The sequence below is a fragment of the Falco rusticolus genome, chromosome 4 (genome assembly GCF_015220075.1).
Source record: "Falco rusticolus isolate bFalRus1 chromosome 4, bFalRus1.pri, whole genome shotgun sequence".
NCBI classification, from domain to species: domain Eukaryota; kingdom Metazoa; phylum Chordata; class Aves; order Falconiformes; family Falconidae; genus Falco; species Falco rusticolus.
In genome coordinates, this window is record NC_051190.1 from 12,424,212 (window position 1) to 12,439,706 (window position 15,495).

Here is a 15,495-nt window from a genome sequence, read left to right on the forward strand (position 1 = left end):
CATTACAGCAATATCAGAACTCCAGATGAGATGGGGAGGAGGCAGAGAGGCTGGTTAAAATAAAGCAGCTGGTTTAATGCATGATGTCGACAGGGTGAGAACAGAAGGGAATCAAGAGATCCTCTTGGTGCAGGCTTGCTAATTAAAGCATGTACGCGACTAGCACTCTTAAAACAGCTGTCCTTAGGACTCTGGTCTTCAGGCTACATCTCAGAAGGCAACAACAACCTGGAGTGAACAGAACTTAGTCTGCCTCATCCCTCGGTCCTCTTGCCAGACTCATAGGGGGTCTTCGGGAAAAACAGTCAGGGGTCTGGAGAGCCCTGGCCCGTCAGCTGGCAGTTTTTGGTGGCTGTTCTTCAGGGAAAGACTTTAATCCCTAGGTGCCCATTAGTCTCAGAGTGATTCTTGCAGGGAGAAGATCTGGACCCACTGCACCATTGCTCCCATGGAGACTCAGAAGTGATTTCAACACCAGTAACGTTGATGGTTTCTTCTTCCAGTGGAGGCCAAGCAATCAAAAAGCACAGAGACATCCTGGTTTGCAGATTACAAGAGCATCACGTTCACGCCCCTGTTGTCGTGAATGGGAAGCAATGGCTGTTGCAAAGCAGGGTGTCCTCTCCTTGGGCCTGAGGCATGCTTCATACCACAGATCCTTCACATCACTCTTTCAGATGTGGGATTTACAGAAGAGCCAACTGAAGCGCCTTGGCACCAAAACCTCTGCCGTGCTGAGCCTTTCTTTTGCAATCTAATCCTGTGACTACTGGTCTTACTGCTTGCTCCTTCCATCCAAGCATCACACAAACGTAAATTAAGTCCCACAGTAGCACCATGATGCATTACTGTCCCCATTTTACAGGAAAGGGAACTGCAGCACATGGCAATTGAGTCGTTTGTCCTGGGTCACACAGTGAGTCACCGTCAGTCTCAAGCAGACTCTGAAGCCCTTCCTCCTTCACACTAACCACTCACCGGAGCTTGAATTTCCTCAAAACCTGCTTGCTCTAATTTATTAACCACAGTTTTACTGCAGCTGCAAACCTGTTCCACAGCAGTCAGAAACCACAGAAGGCACTCGGGTCCCAGCGCGGCTGACAGGCGAGGCATGAGGGCTCTGGCAAAGGGAGAGCTGAAACATCTCACACCTCCCAAGGACTTTGAGATGAGAAAAACTTCTGAGGGCAACTTCAAATCTGTTGCATCATCTCCCTGTTAGCCAGCATCTGAAAAGTTAAGGTTTGATTCACCTGAAAGGTGAATCAAAATTTCAAGCACTATTGTCCTGATTACAGAGCTTGCTACAAAGAAAATTAATGAATAATAATTTCAAGAAGGGATTTAAAATTTCCATTTTCATTTTATTGTCAAAGTAAATATATTTTTATGAAGAACAAAAGAAAATATACAGAATTGTAACTTATGTACACTGGCTTTATAGGTATTTTTGTTTCCAATTTACACAAATTTGATATGTTATTAAAAGATATTTTATATAGATATGCATCTATGTACAGTTTTATTTACATACATTCATAGGATGTGATATAAACCAGTCAATAGATGATAGTTCATTTATATTAATTTCTAGAGGACAAAAGGAATGCATTTGCTTTAGCTAGACCTGCTGTTCTTGCACAGTGCGGGCTCCTGCTCTGCCTAGCACTAGAATCGCAGTCTCCTATCTCCCATTTTGCCAACAAAAAGACAAACAGATGCCATCTGTGAACGGAAAGGAAATGCAACATCCATTATAAAATCGTTTCTAATTACTGAATTCTATTTTCTTCTAAAAGCTTCTTACAATCACCAGAGTTCAAGAGAAAAACAAAACAAGAAGAAACACAAACAAAATCACTTGCCTGCTACCATCTGATTATTTGAATTCCCTTCTTAGCCACCTACCACACAACTTTGTTTCTTTTGGCTACTGTTCTCACCCATTCGCCCACCCCAGCTGCATGGAGCTCTGACATGGCTGTCAGTAAGGGAGATTAACACTGAAGACCAGCCTTGGACAGAAGATCTCATGGTGCTGTCCCACCAATCCACAGTGCCTCCCACCCCCCCAGGTACAGGTACATCCTACAAGACCCTGCAGGCCAGCAGACAGAGACTTAAGCTCCAACCAGTGAGGCGTTGACTTGCAGCGGATGCTCAGGATGCTCGGTGCTCACCAGGACCACTGAGCACCTCCAGGGCTGGTACTCTGGTTTCTCCCCCAAGATCACACAAGACGGCAGGAGCAGAGACAAGAACAAAGCTCAGCCATTCTCACAAACATCTTCCTGCTGCTTTATATGCTAGACAACAGCTCTTCTACTAAAGACAGTGGATGCTGCAAACCAGTCAAAGGAAAGTAGCGTTTCCTTCGACACATGGGCATCCTTTCACCCCATGGCAGCACAGGACAGGAGAAGCATGCACACAGTACGTGCTCAGCCACACCAAAAGGCTCCACTCCAAGCCATTTCATCCAGCCTGAGCTTCCAGGTTTGCTTGGGATATGCCTTTGCTTAAATATATATATATGTATGTATGAATATATATACATAAATATTTATATATAGCCCTAGCCAAGGAAAAGGTAAATGTGAACCAGAGAAATCAGAGAGGCGCAGAGGTGCATTCCAGCCCTCTCCATGCCTTGCCTCCCCCTGTCCCCAGCTCCCACTGTTCCTCCTCCTATGGCCAGCCCCTACACATCCTTGGCTCAGGCAACCCAAAAACAAAGGAGTTGTTTTCGTTTCAAAAGGAATTTGCTGTTTCCAAACTGGACAAATAGAGCAGCTTAATAAAAACTCACAATGAATGGCCTGTACATGAGCAAAGCCCTCAGGAATGCCAGGGCTATAATTAACTAGCAGCAAGCAACTCTTACATTTTCCTGTGCAGCAGAAAACAGCTAAAAATAAAACACTGTAATTTCCAAAAGAAGCAGCAGCAAAGAAGGGAAAGATAGAAGGAAAGGCAAATAAGATCTTGGGGAGGGGAGGGGAGGTGGGCAGGGAAGAGAATGAAAGAGAAAAAAAAAGAGAGAGACAAAAAGAAAGAAGCACCCCCCTCCCCTGACCCAAAAAGAGCTTCATTCTCAAATAATTTTTAAAGGACATAGGACGCTCGGACATGGTGTTATCAAGTAACAGCATTGACTGTTCTGTGGAGACAAATAAATTATCACTAGAAACATAGTGAGCAAAGTGCTGTCATGGGCGGTCGTAGGATGGCTGGGCGGGAAGGGGAAAGCGGGACCCATCAGTTCATGGAGCGGACGGAGCGGTTGCTTCGTGGGAACCGATGCACCTTGACATGTTTGGACAAGTGGTCGCTTCGAGCAAACTTCTTCTCACAGACGGGACACTGATAGGGTTTCACCCCTGAGTGGGAGCGCCTGTGCCGGGACAGCTCATCTGACCTGGAGAACCTGCAAGACAAGAGAAGACTTTTCAGAGAAACGTTTTCTTACCTTGCCAAGTCTCTCACAGTGGGAAAAAAAGTCCCCTCAGGCCACTGGGACACTCCACTTGTGGCAAAGCCCAAACACACAAACTGAAAGGGACACGCAACGGGGCTAGGCTGGTCCCACCAGCAGCTGGCAGCAGTGATGGAAACACACGATTGTCAACCTCATCCCGTGTCAACTCTGGACTCACAGCAACACATGGAGGCAACGTTTGTACCAACCCTAAACCCAAAAACATGGATACAGATCAACAAAACCAGCACTGCTCTTGATCACCCTCCCAATCCCCTCCAAAGCCTGTCCCACAACTTCCCTCATGCAAATTCAAGCACGGACCCTTCTCAAACAGATAACAACCAATGTCCTGCAGGTGAGGTCTGCTCCAAGCTCCCACTGACACAACCACAATGGACATCCAGTAATTGCAACTAGTTTGACACAGACCCCAGACAACAGCCAGGCATAACTACCCAGAAGCTACATCACTTATCAGATCCCTCTGAAAAATTGGGTTTTGTATGTGGTCCTGCAGGCTAAATAAAGAGCTATTAACATCTCCGTACTAGAGATGCTCAACACGGTAACAGCTGAAATCCTGGTGGGCCCCAGTGGCCATCAGTACGGTTACTTCATGGGTAAACTGAAAACATGATTGAGCCTTTAATTACCAATATTGTCTCCCAGAGTCATTTCAATATAAGCTGTTTCCTACCTTCCATCTCCACAGAAAAATCCTCAAATAGCCCCTGTGAATCCCACAGGCTTTACTGAACTCAAATAAGCTAATCCTTTGGTCTTAACAGCAGGGCTGGCTCTATTTCCAGCTTGGATGTGACTGGGAGTCACAGGGTTAATTAATAATGTCACGCTAAAACAGCCCTGTCCAGATGGGTACAAAAAATTTGCTGCCTGACAAAGGGCAATTAAGTGTTTTGTTGCCAGAGCAGTAACAAAGAGTGGCATAGAAGGAGAGCTTGCAAGAAATGGTATCAGCTGTTTATTTACAATAAATAAATGAAGTCATGGGCACTAGCTGAATAAATGGGGGAAAGAACATGTAGGAAAATGTGCCCTTCTGGAGCAAAATATCACATCACCAAAGAGTGAATACGCTATTTTTATGAAAGGGGGAAAACAGGACTGCTGGGCTTCTATGAATAAGGCCTTCATGCAAGAAAAATAAGTTTCCACATAAAGGTTTTAATTAGCTCTGATCTACCGCTGCCAGTTGAAGAACAGGACACAGGCACTGGGAAAACTGGGAATGGTTTCTTCAGTTCCCACAGCTCTTCAGTCCAATGATGCTACCCAGAGAGCATTCAGCCAGCACAAAGCAGATGCAGACACTCACTGCTGGTAAGATACAGTGTGGACACATCTCTCCCAGGGGCATTTCTAGGACAGATTCCTTCACCCATTCTCTTGCTTTTCTCCCTTTCCTTGCTTTGGTGAGAGTCACATTGACCATTAAGACCAATGGCAGGTGCCCTAATGGAGCCATCAACCTGTTCCTTGTCTGGCATGCATCTTCTTCAAGGTTTCTCTTCACCCCTAGTACCTGCACATTGGCTTTCTTTAGCACCCCTGCTCCTTCCAGCCACAGCTTCCCAAAACCATAGTCTAGAGCTGGGAGCAGCAGGGCCAGGGATTTCTCCCCAGTCCTTAGCAGTGAGCTAGTCGCAGTGCTGCATCCCTGGAGGGATGCTCTTGTAGAGCAATGGATGAGTGGGCCTAAGCATCTTTCTGGAGAGGGCAGGATGTTGTCTGTGCAGACTGCCTCAGCGGGACTCAGTGCTGGACAAGGAACAGACCTGTTGCCAGTGGTGGCAACCACATCCAGCAAAACGAGGGAGCGAAGAGGGAAAAGCACCTCCGCAAAGAGCCATCTTCTCATATACAGGCTTATCACCCAAAGGAGTAAAACCAGATGTGGCCAGGTTGCCTTGTCCCATGTCCTTGGCCAGTAAAGTCACCATCTGCAGCAGAAGCGCAGCAGCACACGGCTAATCCTGCGCAAGAGCTCCACAAGTGCATTTTGATGGGAATTGCATGGATGATGAGGGAAAAAGAGGTACATGTCAGGACTAAGCAGCTCCACTCATACCCTGGGAGCTCGGATGAGTTCATCCAACAAAAATACACTCTGCCTCATAACTATGTCCTTAGCTGAAGAGGCAGGAATGTTGCAATACTGTTCCCCAGCAGTCACAGAAAGCTCGGCTTACAGAGCCTACAGAAATAAACCTTGAGCTGTCATGTTTACAAAAAAACAACGCAAAAAGGGACAAGGAAGCCAGGAGGATCTGGTGGTCTGGCTCTACAGTGAAATGAGAGTTGCAGCACGTTCTGGCACTGATACCACCCCACGAAAACATCAAATAATCCCCAGTGGAATGCCAAATTCAAAAGAAAAACGGTACCCCCAAGGAACGCCTCACCATCCCAAGTCACTGCCATTTCCAGGAGGATTCCTCCTTCAGAAAAGAAAGGTGGAAGGATCTGGGCAATCCCACAGCAACTAGAAGAGTCTCCTTCATCCTTCTATCTGGTGGGACCCCAAAGGACCTGTAATTCCACCTCCTTTGAAGGTAAATCATAGAGCTCCCTGATAATAGGATGTGTCCTGTGTCTCCCGGCCATGCAAGGACATTGCTATGTGGCTCAGAAAGGTCATTAGCTTCAGCCTGGTACTCCATGGTCCCTACCAAGGCCACCAGTCATTGAGACTAACTCAGGCTGTACTTCTCTGCAGTGGACAGGAGGCTCTGGACCCATCCTGCCCATCCCCAAAGCTCTGCTCCGGTAAGCCAGCACACCTCCTGCACATCTGCAAACCCCTTTGCACAGCACCAGCAAAAAAGGCCAAGGCGAGACACCTGCCCTGACCTGTCCCACACATGGTCCTCCCCACACTCACTCAGTCCCATACACGCTCCTGGCCACGCTCATTACAAGCCTTTAAACCCTCCCTGCCAAACCAGGCAGAGCTCGTATTGCATGCTGTCACCTGCAGAGCCAGCTGCAAGGAAAAACCTCCTGCCAGAAGATGTGGCAGGGCATTTAAACACGATTGCCTAATCCCCCAGGCCCTACAACAACTGCAGCTTTGTACGCTGCTGCACCAGGGGAGGGAAAGCAAGAGCCGCTGCTCCATGCCATAGCACAGCTGCTGGGGACTGGCCCATGCTGCAACTCAGCTTTGGTCAGGGCTGTCCCAGCAGCAGCACTAAGCAGGGGCTGCGGTGTTCCAGAGGTATAAACTGGCATGACACGGATCAGCGCATTGACCGGTACAGCGGGCTATGGAACGCAACGGGTCACCAGCCATTTATGAATGCCTCTCTGCAGCCTGCTGAAAACAGCTCTTGCCCCCGGCCAAGGAAGGACACAAGCAAACAGGGTTCAGCCTTCTCCACGGAGGTGCCTGGGGCTCTCCAGCTGTCCTAGGGGCTTGGCAAAAGGGTTTGCCGCGTGCACACCCTTACCTTGATGCATTTAAAGCAAGCAACTTCACCATAGCAGGGCTGGCCAGAGGGCTGGGAAAGCTTTAACCCCCCACAGCTCAGCCACCTTGTGCTAGGCAACACTTTGTTTTTGAAATCACTATCTTCAGCGAGGTCTGATCTTGAGTGTCTTTGGTGAAAAAATAAATATGCAAGCGCCAGAATGCAGGGAAAGGAGGAGGAAAGCAGAACCCAGCAGTGTTTTAGTGCTTAAATTCATCTGAGGTTATATAAAACTGGGAGCAAACAGAGAGTCCAGATGCATTTGACTTAAGTCATGTGAGACCACAGCTCTTGCTGAACTTCTGGAAAAAGTAAACATGCTTTACTGATGAAAGGGGACTGAGCAATTCAGCGCTCAACTGGGTCTGGCCTTTGATGTGGGAGCAGCACGTAGGGGATGGGATGTGCAGCAATTTCAGCCCAGTGCTATGGACTGTCGTAAGCACAGGGAGCAGCTCCGTAAGCGCTGCCTCTCCTGCTGGCTATAAACCTGCCCCCTTGGAGCAGGGCCCTTCCAAAGTTTGGGGTGTTGGCGTTTGGGGTACCAGCCTGGGCTGGGAAATGCACAAGACACACTGCAAGAGAGTTTCAAAAGCCCTTCCAGCAGCTGTTTGTGGACAAGACAACACAGTCATCGTAGCTAAGGGGATTAATTTCTCATCCCTGTTGGGCTCCTCATCATTAAAATGTTGTGGCTGGCTGAGAGTGAAAGTTCAGTGTGCTCCTGGTTGTGGAATCTGCACTTCTCTTGGCCCACCTTACACCTGCATCCTGCTTTTGATCCACACCATTCACTGTAACGCTGAGAAAAAGGCAGGCACCCTGGTGTAAATTAAATCTCCATCCCTTACCACTCAATATTTTTCCAAATGTTCCCCTTGGTTTTGCAGCCAGGGAAACACCAGCTCTGTAATAAGGCAGAGCTGGAGAACGTCACGCACAGGCAACCCTTCAGGCTCCTGCTCTCGAGCCACAAAAGTCACTGGGAGTGTTGGTGCAAGTCTCAGCGCGGATCAGACAAACCTGCACATGCCACGTGCATTTGTCACAAAAATGAGAGTTTTGCTCACATCCCAGCGCAAGGAAAGCCAACACGACACCCACAGGCACATTCACTGGCAGGAGGCACATCTGCTGCCTGCACACACATACTCCTGCAACCAAACGAAAGGGAGCAAGTGCCTCCACCACAGGTCAGGAGCAAACCAGCAAGCAGCTTACGGGACCGGTCAGCCAGATAACATGGCTTTCATTTCAGCGCATCCTGCGCAGCAAGCCACTGAGCCCGGCTCATGAGAAGTGCCACCAGTACACAAGGAAAGAAAATCACCACCAGTTTGTCAAGCCACCAGAAACTGAAATGGGAAAGAAAACTACCGAAGAAATTAATAGTATTGATCTGCTCATTCATTCCAAGAAGCAAACTCCCAACTGGACCAGTTGGGGAGTAGAGGATTCAGCCTCGTTCTGACCTTTTCTCTCAAGCCAATCCATCCATCTCTAACTGCTGCATGTCTCACATGCTTGCATTTTTACACAACCCTCTCCTGTTACTTTTTACCTCATCTGTTCCCCATGGTCACAACCCATGTCCTCATTAGACACTGCTTGCTGAAGCTCTGCAGGATATTCTTTGAAAGAAATCTGCTTTAATTTAATACAAGGGAGTTAAAGTTTTGTTTTCTGCCATCGTAATAGTTTGTGGTGCAGGCAGGCAGGCAAGTAATGAAGCTAACTGGAAAGAGAGAAGGCGGCTTCCACTGAAGTTTCCTTAAAATAAGAAGTTGATGTTTTTAACAAAGTATTTTCAACTAGCATTGACAATTAAAAAAAATGTAAAAAAAAATAAATCAAGAGATACCCTCTGCAAAATATTTTGCTCAATCAGACCTGCAACCTTTCATTCAAGCAACACTTAACTCCACCTCAGCCTTCTGGTTATGTTGTTACATCTGACAGCTTTTTGCAGCTCCGAGTGGCACCCACGCATTTTTCTGAATCAACGCAGAGAATAAAACCCAGAGTCTGCTGGAGTGTCACTGCCAGCATTCCCAGAAGGAGTGGGATGGAGCACATTTTTACAAAACTGCACAGAATACTGCTTTTAACCACACTCACTTATCACAGCCCTTCCGTGATCGCATTTAGCCCCGTGCAGACGGAGCCACATGCAGCAGTTCTGCCCTAAACCGCCCAGTTCACTTACAGCCCTCAGCCACTACCAGCGGCAGCTGGTGTGTTGCAACCAAACCAATGTGAACGCAAGGTACTGCCTGCAGTAACAAGCTTAATCTGACCCTCTTGGAATGAAATACAAATTACAATGGACTACTTTTATTATATTTTTTTTTAAGGCGCTAAAACAGCTGATGCCAGCAGGTGATGCTCTGCTATTTCATTTATCAAAGCCCCTGGATTACATAACAGGAAGAAAAAGGTCTTAATTCTCAAACCAACCAAACAAGCTTTGGAAACAGAAACAGTTTCTAAATCAGAGTGCAAACCTACTTGCTCGGCAAGTTAGGTCAAGTGACCAAAAAAGGGGAAAGGGGATTGGGCAGTGCTGCACCCCAATACTAACCTCCATCCGCAACCCGGCCACGTGCATGCAAAAGGCTTTTCTCCTGTATGCCTCCTCAGGTGGGCTTTCAAATGGCTGCTTTTTGTGTACATCTTGGTACAACCAGGAAAAGAACACTTGTGCATTTTAATGAGTTCTGCCGCAGGGTTCTTTTGAAATTTCTGACCCATGATGATTCCCGTCTGACCCTGGATCATGCCTCCTGGCCCAATTGGCTTGGCAGCGATGGGGACGGGAGCAATGCGGACAAATTTAGAGGACAAGTTCAAATTGGATGACTGAACTATCTGAGGCACAAGGGCAAATGTCTGTCCTTGGATGTTGACTAGCAGCTGTGCAATTTTAATGTTCTCTTGTGCTGGTCCTTGGGAACTGGGGCTCGTGTTGGACTCCTGTTTGACCTGTACAGGCTGAATCTGAAGCATAACTGGTATCCCATTCTCCAGGGCCATTCCTCCATTTGAAGCTTGGCCACCTTCCGTTGAGCTGTTCAACTGTTCATTTTTACTCTCTTTTAAAGTAGCACTGGGTAACATATGGTCCTTTTGCTGTAGTGAAGCAACAGAAACTTGGCTGCAAGCTCTCAAGTCCTTGGTCTCGCTTTTAGGTCTTTCTTTGAGCTCCAACTCCATGTTCTCCTCCAGAAACTCCTCAATTTCCTCAAGTGTGGGCTGAAATGGTCCTGAGTCTTCCATATCCACAGCAAACTCAGGCAACCTAAAGTACTCCTCTTTCACTATCGGCTGAAGTCTCCTTTTGTCCCACCATGACGCAGAGGTGTTCCCCAAAGATGCCTGGGACAATAAGTAATCTAAGATGCTGTCTTGACTTTCTGCGCTGGATGTGCTTCCATAGCTGGAGCTGAGAACCTGGGAGTCAGGGCTGGAACAAGAACAAAAGCTGGACGAGTCACTGTCATCTTCCGACAGGGGAGAGGGCAGCATTTGGTAGGACCTCAGCCCTGCTGTCATGTCCCCAAAGTACCCAAGAGAAGATCTGGTAGATGAAAAGGATTCATCAGTAGGCAGCAAGTGATCCACCATTCCTGGGCGATCTCTTAGGGGTATCCCAACAGCATATACCAGGCGGCGAAAGTTCAGGTGATAGCCTGAGTGTAGGAAAACAAAACAACAACAGTCAGAAGTTGGTTTAATCATTTATCTCCATGAACTAAAGCTCGTAAAGCCCTCTAGCTCACAGGAAAGTCCAAAGCTTCCCGTCTCGCTTAGCACACATGCTGCTACACGCTTTGATATGTCTGTACCACCCCCTAAGGACTGTCAGGGCTGAAGCATTTTGCAGGATTGCACCATGTATTTGCAGAAGAATTCTTTCAGAAATCACTTCCCAACTGTGCGGGCTCTAGATTTACAGCTCCCTTCCAGAATATTACTGGCAAGAGAAAATAAATTATGGGCTTTCACCTAACAGTGAAACCTAGAGCCAAAGAAGAGAATGGAGAGAAAAAATGAAGTGTTGAAACTTCTACCACCAAAAAACCCCACAAATAAAAAAAGCAGTTTATTGTTGGTGGCCATAAAATGCAAACCTTTTCCTTATCTTGTAGCTTTCCACAACCTTATTTTTAACTTCCTCAGCTCCACAAATACAGGCTAATCAGCATAATACAAGGATCAATCTATCAGGAGCCAAAAATATTTACTGTGCTTCAGCATTTACTAGGTGGATTTTCCCCTCCAGATGTAATGAATCTGTGCCAGTGTCATCATCACCTGCACTGCCCTTAATAAGGCTGGCTCTGCACTGAGCTAATTACCATGTCCTGGCAAGCCAGCTGGTGGCGGGGTTCACCTCACCACTCTGTACTCCTCTCTGGGTACAGAGGTCGAGGTAAACTGAACCTCACACCAGCTGCTAAACTGGGAGGGCTTGTACGGACCCCCTGGCATCCCAATCTGCCATGACCTACGGTGGGCAGCCACACTCCCCCGGTTTCCCCCACACACGTTGAGGCCGTGACCAGGTAGCATCCCGCAAGCCCTCACTCATGTGAGCCGTGATCCCGCTACAACCCCACAGAGGCACAGGGGCAAAACCCATCCTTCCCAGCGCTGCCCACCACAATGCTCTCTGACAGCAGCGACTGTCCTGTGCTTTCCCAGTCTGGAAGCCAACCAGACTTCCTAGAAAGGTTTCTGGGGAGGGGAAGGCAGGAGGGGGCATCTGTGTATTTGTTTTCTTTTTTCCTCGCTCCCAGAGGCAAAAAAAAAAAAAAAAAAAAAAATTGCTTACAGATGGAGACTATGCCTCTTACAGAGCAAATGCAGAGACCTCCGGATGGAGCAAACACTGGCCCTCAGTCATTCGCTCAAGGTGACTGATTGAAAACAGAGCTGTATATGTGCATAATAAAACAACTCTTTCTGTGGAAGGTATGTGGACTGCAGAGATAGAAGTCATTTGATCAGCCTATGAGGTTTTGTGTGTGTGTGAATTAGGAGGCATGTGACCCAGCGCGAAGGAAATGCCAGTCAATCTTGTTACACGCTGTCATTTTCCACAGGCTCTGCCGCTGCGCTTTGGACGCTTTGCCATGAATAGTCAATAGCTCCCAGTTTTGTGCAAGGAAGGGGATGGCTGTTACTGCTATTGCAGGGCATCCTTGCTGCCTGATCTCCAAAATTTGCCCTGTCTTTGCCTTCTCTAGAGAAGAATCAAAAGGCATCTCCGTGCTCAGTGCTGCAGTGAACGCAGAGAGAGGTATTTTGCACAACACCCTTAAAGCGCTCCATCCCGTTGGCAGCATCTATTAATATTTCACAGGAAACAGGGGGAGGAAAAACAGTATTTCTTAAAGATACAGCTTCCTCCTTCATACGCACATGGAGGAAGTAGGGGCAGGTTGAAAGAAAGACTCAAAAGTGAGATTGCACATTTTCCTGGTATGCACGGCCCCGTCAGTCAGCTATGCCTCCGAACCCAATAATGAAATACCCACATGTGCCAAACGCGAGGAAGTTCAAACAGAGGTTAGTGGCTCTGTTTTGTGACCTTAGCCTATAATCATTTCTCTACAGTAAGAGTGAAGAGTCAGAAGAGCTGAACTATTTCTAACACACAGGACTTTTGGTTTTTTTAAATCTCTGTGTTGACAGAAAGTTACTTGAGCAGAAGTGCCGGAGCTGAGCTATTCCCAGTTTTGAAACACAAAAAAACTTCCGAGAAGTTTGTATTGGCTTCCAGTAAGAGTTCACCCAAGCAGCTTGCTTCTCTCTTGCATCAAGAACTGGTGACTGCCTTGTGAAATGCGGGGCAGAAAGGAGGACTTGCCCTCAGACAGTGTCTGATCCTCCCTCCTATGTCTGCATTGTTCCAACATGAACTCCTGGAGAATGGTGCTGTGAGTGAAATCTGGACTGCAACGCGTTTCTTTCCTAAGAAAAGCTGGCGTGCTCTGCGTGCAGGGAAAAAGCGTGCAGAGAAAAAGTGTGCACCAAAAGCAGTTGGTAAAGTTCTTTTTTTAAAAAAAAAAAAAAGTTCGATTTCTATAAATGCGTATGACAACTAGGATGCCACATATCAAAGCATCCATATATTTTACTGGGAACAGAAGTAAACCCTAAGTTGAATAAGGGCTTAAAGGAGGGCAAGGGGCAGGGAGGAGGATCAACAAGCCCTTGCAACTGCTGTGAGCAAGATACCTCCGCAGAAAGCAGCCAGCACGCTTATTTCCCCGTCTCTTTTGACAGGGAGCAATGTCACTCTGTGTAACCGGAGTAATTTTAAGAAGAGAGGGCACTGTCAGCGGCAAATAGATCCAGGCACATTATGGGCCAGATCCACTTTCCGCGCACTCTCAAAACTTGCAGAACAGCCAAGAAGATTCTGGGGAATGCCTGGAATGCAGCATCGGGCCCAGGCTATATTTTATCCTAAAGGCCAGACTAACAACCAAAAGACTTTCATCCCGACTTTGCCTGAAGACACAGCCAAAACCAGAAGATTAAAAAACAAAAACAACAAAAAAAAAAAACCAGCCAGGGCTGTGCAAGCTATTAAAACTAACGATGCTGTTTACATAAAGCACTTTCATCTCCAGGAGCCTTGAAAACACGTTAGATATGTGAGCGGAGCTGAGCACCAGCCGCTTCTGGAGTGAAATCCAGCAGCTGCCACCAGCCCACGGCAGCACGATGGGCTCTGACTTTTAAGAGTTCCCTGGGTTGTTATGATGTCCTTTCTAGCAGAAACATGTTGTTTTGTTTTCAACCTGTCCTTCTCATCACTAGCAAAAAAAAAAAAAAAAAAAAAAGGACAAAAAACCCCAAACAAACCCAACTCCAAAACAGGGGGCATATTCTGACTCTGAATAATGTTCTAATGTTCAAATGTTCAGTCCTGGGAACCTGCTGAAAGGCCGGGACATACCTCCCAGCCTGTCATTTCTGGATGGCCAGCCCAGGACAACTAATCCCAGGGCACTATATGGGCTCAGATACGCCGACAGTCATTTCCTATGTATACTGCTATAGCTTTTTCTAGTTTACGACTAATCTCTTTAGGGTTTTCTCTTGTTCCCTAGAAGATTTTAAACCTGTTCAGGCTGACTCCTGCTCCACAGACAGAGCCATAAACCAGGCAGTGGATCAGGCCCAGCATTTCGAAGAAATTAAAAAGCCTAAAAATAATAATAATAATAATAGAAAGAAGCCAAGAGTCAGGAGGAAAGCCATTTGCTCTTATCCCTTCTGCAAGGTGGCTCCGCTGCTCCTGGGACACGGAGGGGGAACAGGGGCTGGGGGGAGCGTTTAGGGTCTCTTCGTTGTTTCCTTCCAAACCCACCGCCTCCGGGAAGCTGCGGAAACGTTCCCAAAGCCTTGTTTTCTGGAAACTGCTCCCCTCCACCCCCAAACTTTGGCTTTCACAAAAGGCAGCCCTTTATCTGCAGCGCTTGCGTCCACCCCCCCGGCAGCAAATTGCCCCCAAATAACGGGGGGGGGGGGGGGGGGGGGGGGGGGGGGGGCGGCAATTCCCACCCCAGCACAAGCACAACCAGGTTTCCACGGCTGCAAAGCATTTGCTTGTTTCTTTTTTGGTTTGTGGATTGTTGTGTTTTTTGCCATTTTGTGGTTTTGAAAATTATTAATTTTTTTAATTGTTTTCCTGCTCCCTCCATCCCTTTTCAGGGGGGTTTGGGGGCCTGAGCTCCCCCTGGCCGCCCCCCAGCGTGGTCCCCTGGTCGAGATGACCGGGAGTAACAATTCCCCCCCCCCCCCCCCAGCCTGTCACACCATGGCACGGCACAGCTCCAGCCTGGACACAGCCCCCCGGCCCTGCACCCCCCCGCTGCACCGCCGGGGGGGTGTGGGGGGGTTTAACCTCCCCCCTTGGTGTCCCAGGAGCAGCGGCACAGCCACCAGCAGCCTCCCCCCGGGTACCGGCACCGGGGCACCGCCGGCGGGACGCGCAAACCCCCGCGCCCCACGCACCCCCTTACCTGAACAAGCCGGGGAGGGGGGAGAAAAATGCCAAGAACGGTCTGAAGAGTGCGAAAACAACACTGAAAATGAAAATATATATATATATATATATATAAAAACCCAACAAGACGATACAACAAAAATAAGAATAAAAAGCAAAAATAATTACAGAAATTTAAAAAACAAATAAAACCGCAAAATTAAAAAAAAAAACCCAAAAAAACCAAAAAAAAAACAAAAAACAAACCAAACAACAAAACGCAGAACCCCCACGACGGTCAGAAGCAGCCCCGGCGGCAGCAGGGAGCGCGGCGCGGCGGGCGCAGCTCCCCCGGGAGGCGGTCGGGCTGCGGAGCGGCCCCGCTCCCGTAGTACTATATCCCCCTCACATGACGGGCGCCCGGCGGCGGCGGGGGAGGCCGGGGAGAGGCTCGACCGCGTCCGCCGCCCCCATTGGCCCCGCCGCGGCGGGGGCCGGCCCGACACCGGCCTCAATGGGCG

At 48.0% G+C, this 15,495-nt stretch overlaps 1 protein-coding gene across 2 annotated transcripts; it reads right to left on the bottom strand.

Moving 5' to 3' along the window:
* Positions 1-1,416: 1,416 nt before the first annotated feature.
* On the bottom strand, positions 1,417-15,153 carry KLF15 (Kruppel like factor 15). 2 transcript variants are annotated; one of them, XM_037385046.1, is made up of 3 exons: positions 15,012-15,153; positions 9,554-10,661; positions 1,417-3,427 (listed from the first exon to the last, which is right to left on the bottom strand). In XM_037385046.1, exons 2-3 carry the CDS (start codon positions 10,594-10,596, stop codon positions 3,259-3,261), a joined length of 1,212 nt encoding a protein of 403 aa, XP_037240943.1. In that variant the 5' UTR covers positions 10,597-10,661; positions 15,012-15,153; the 3' UTR covers positions 1,417-3,258. The 2 variants fall into 2 exon arrangements, with proteins under 2 accessions (XP_037240943.1, XP_037240941.1); XM_037385044.1 differs by lacking the exon at positions 15,012-15,153 and adding an exon at positions 12,769-13,007.
* Between the last annotated feature and the right edge of the window lie 342 nt (positions 15,154-15,495).

Excerpts from the sequence above, each read along its gene's own strand:
- KLF15 (XM_037385046.1), bottom strand. The coding sequence starts at position 10,596 with ATGGTGGATCACTTGCTGCCTACTGATGAATCCTTTTCATCTACCAGA. Across the intron at positions 3,428-9,553 it reads TGGCCGGGTTGCGGATGGAG|GTTCTCCAGGTCAGATGAGC; the intron begins GTTAGTATTGGG and ends CTTGTCTTGCAG.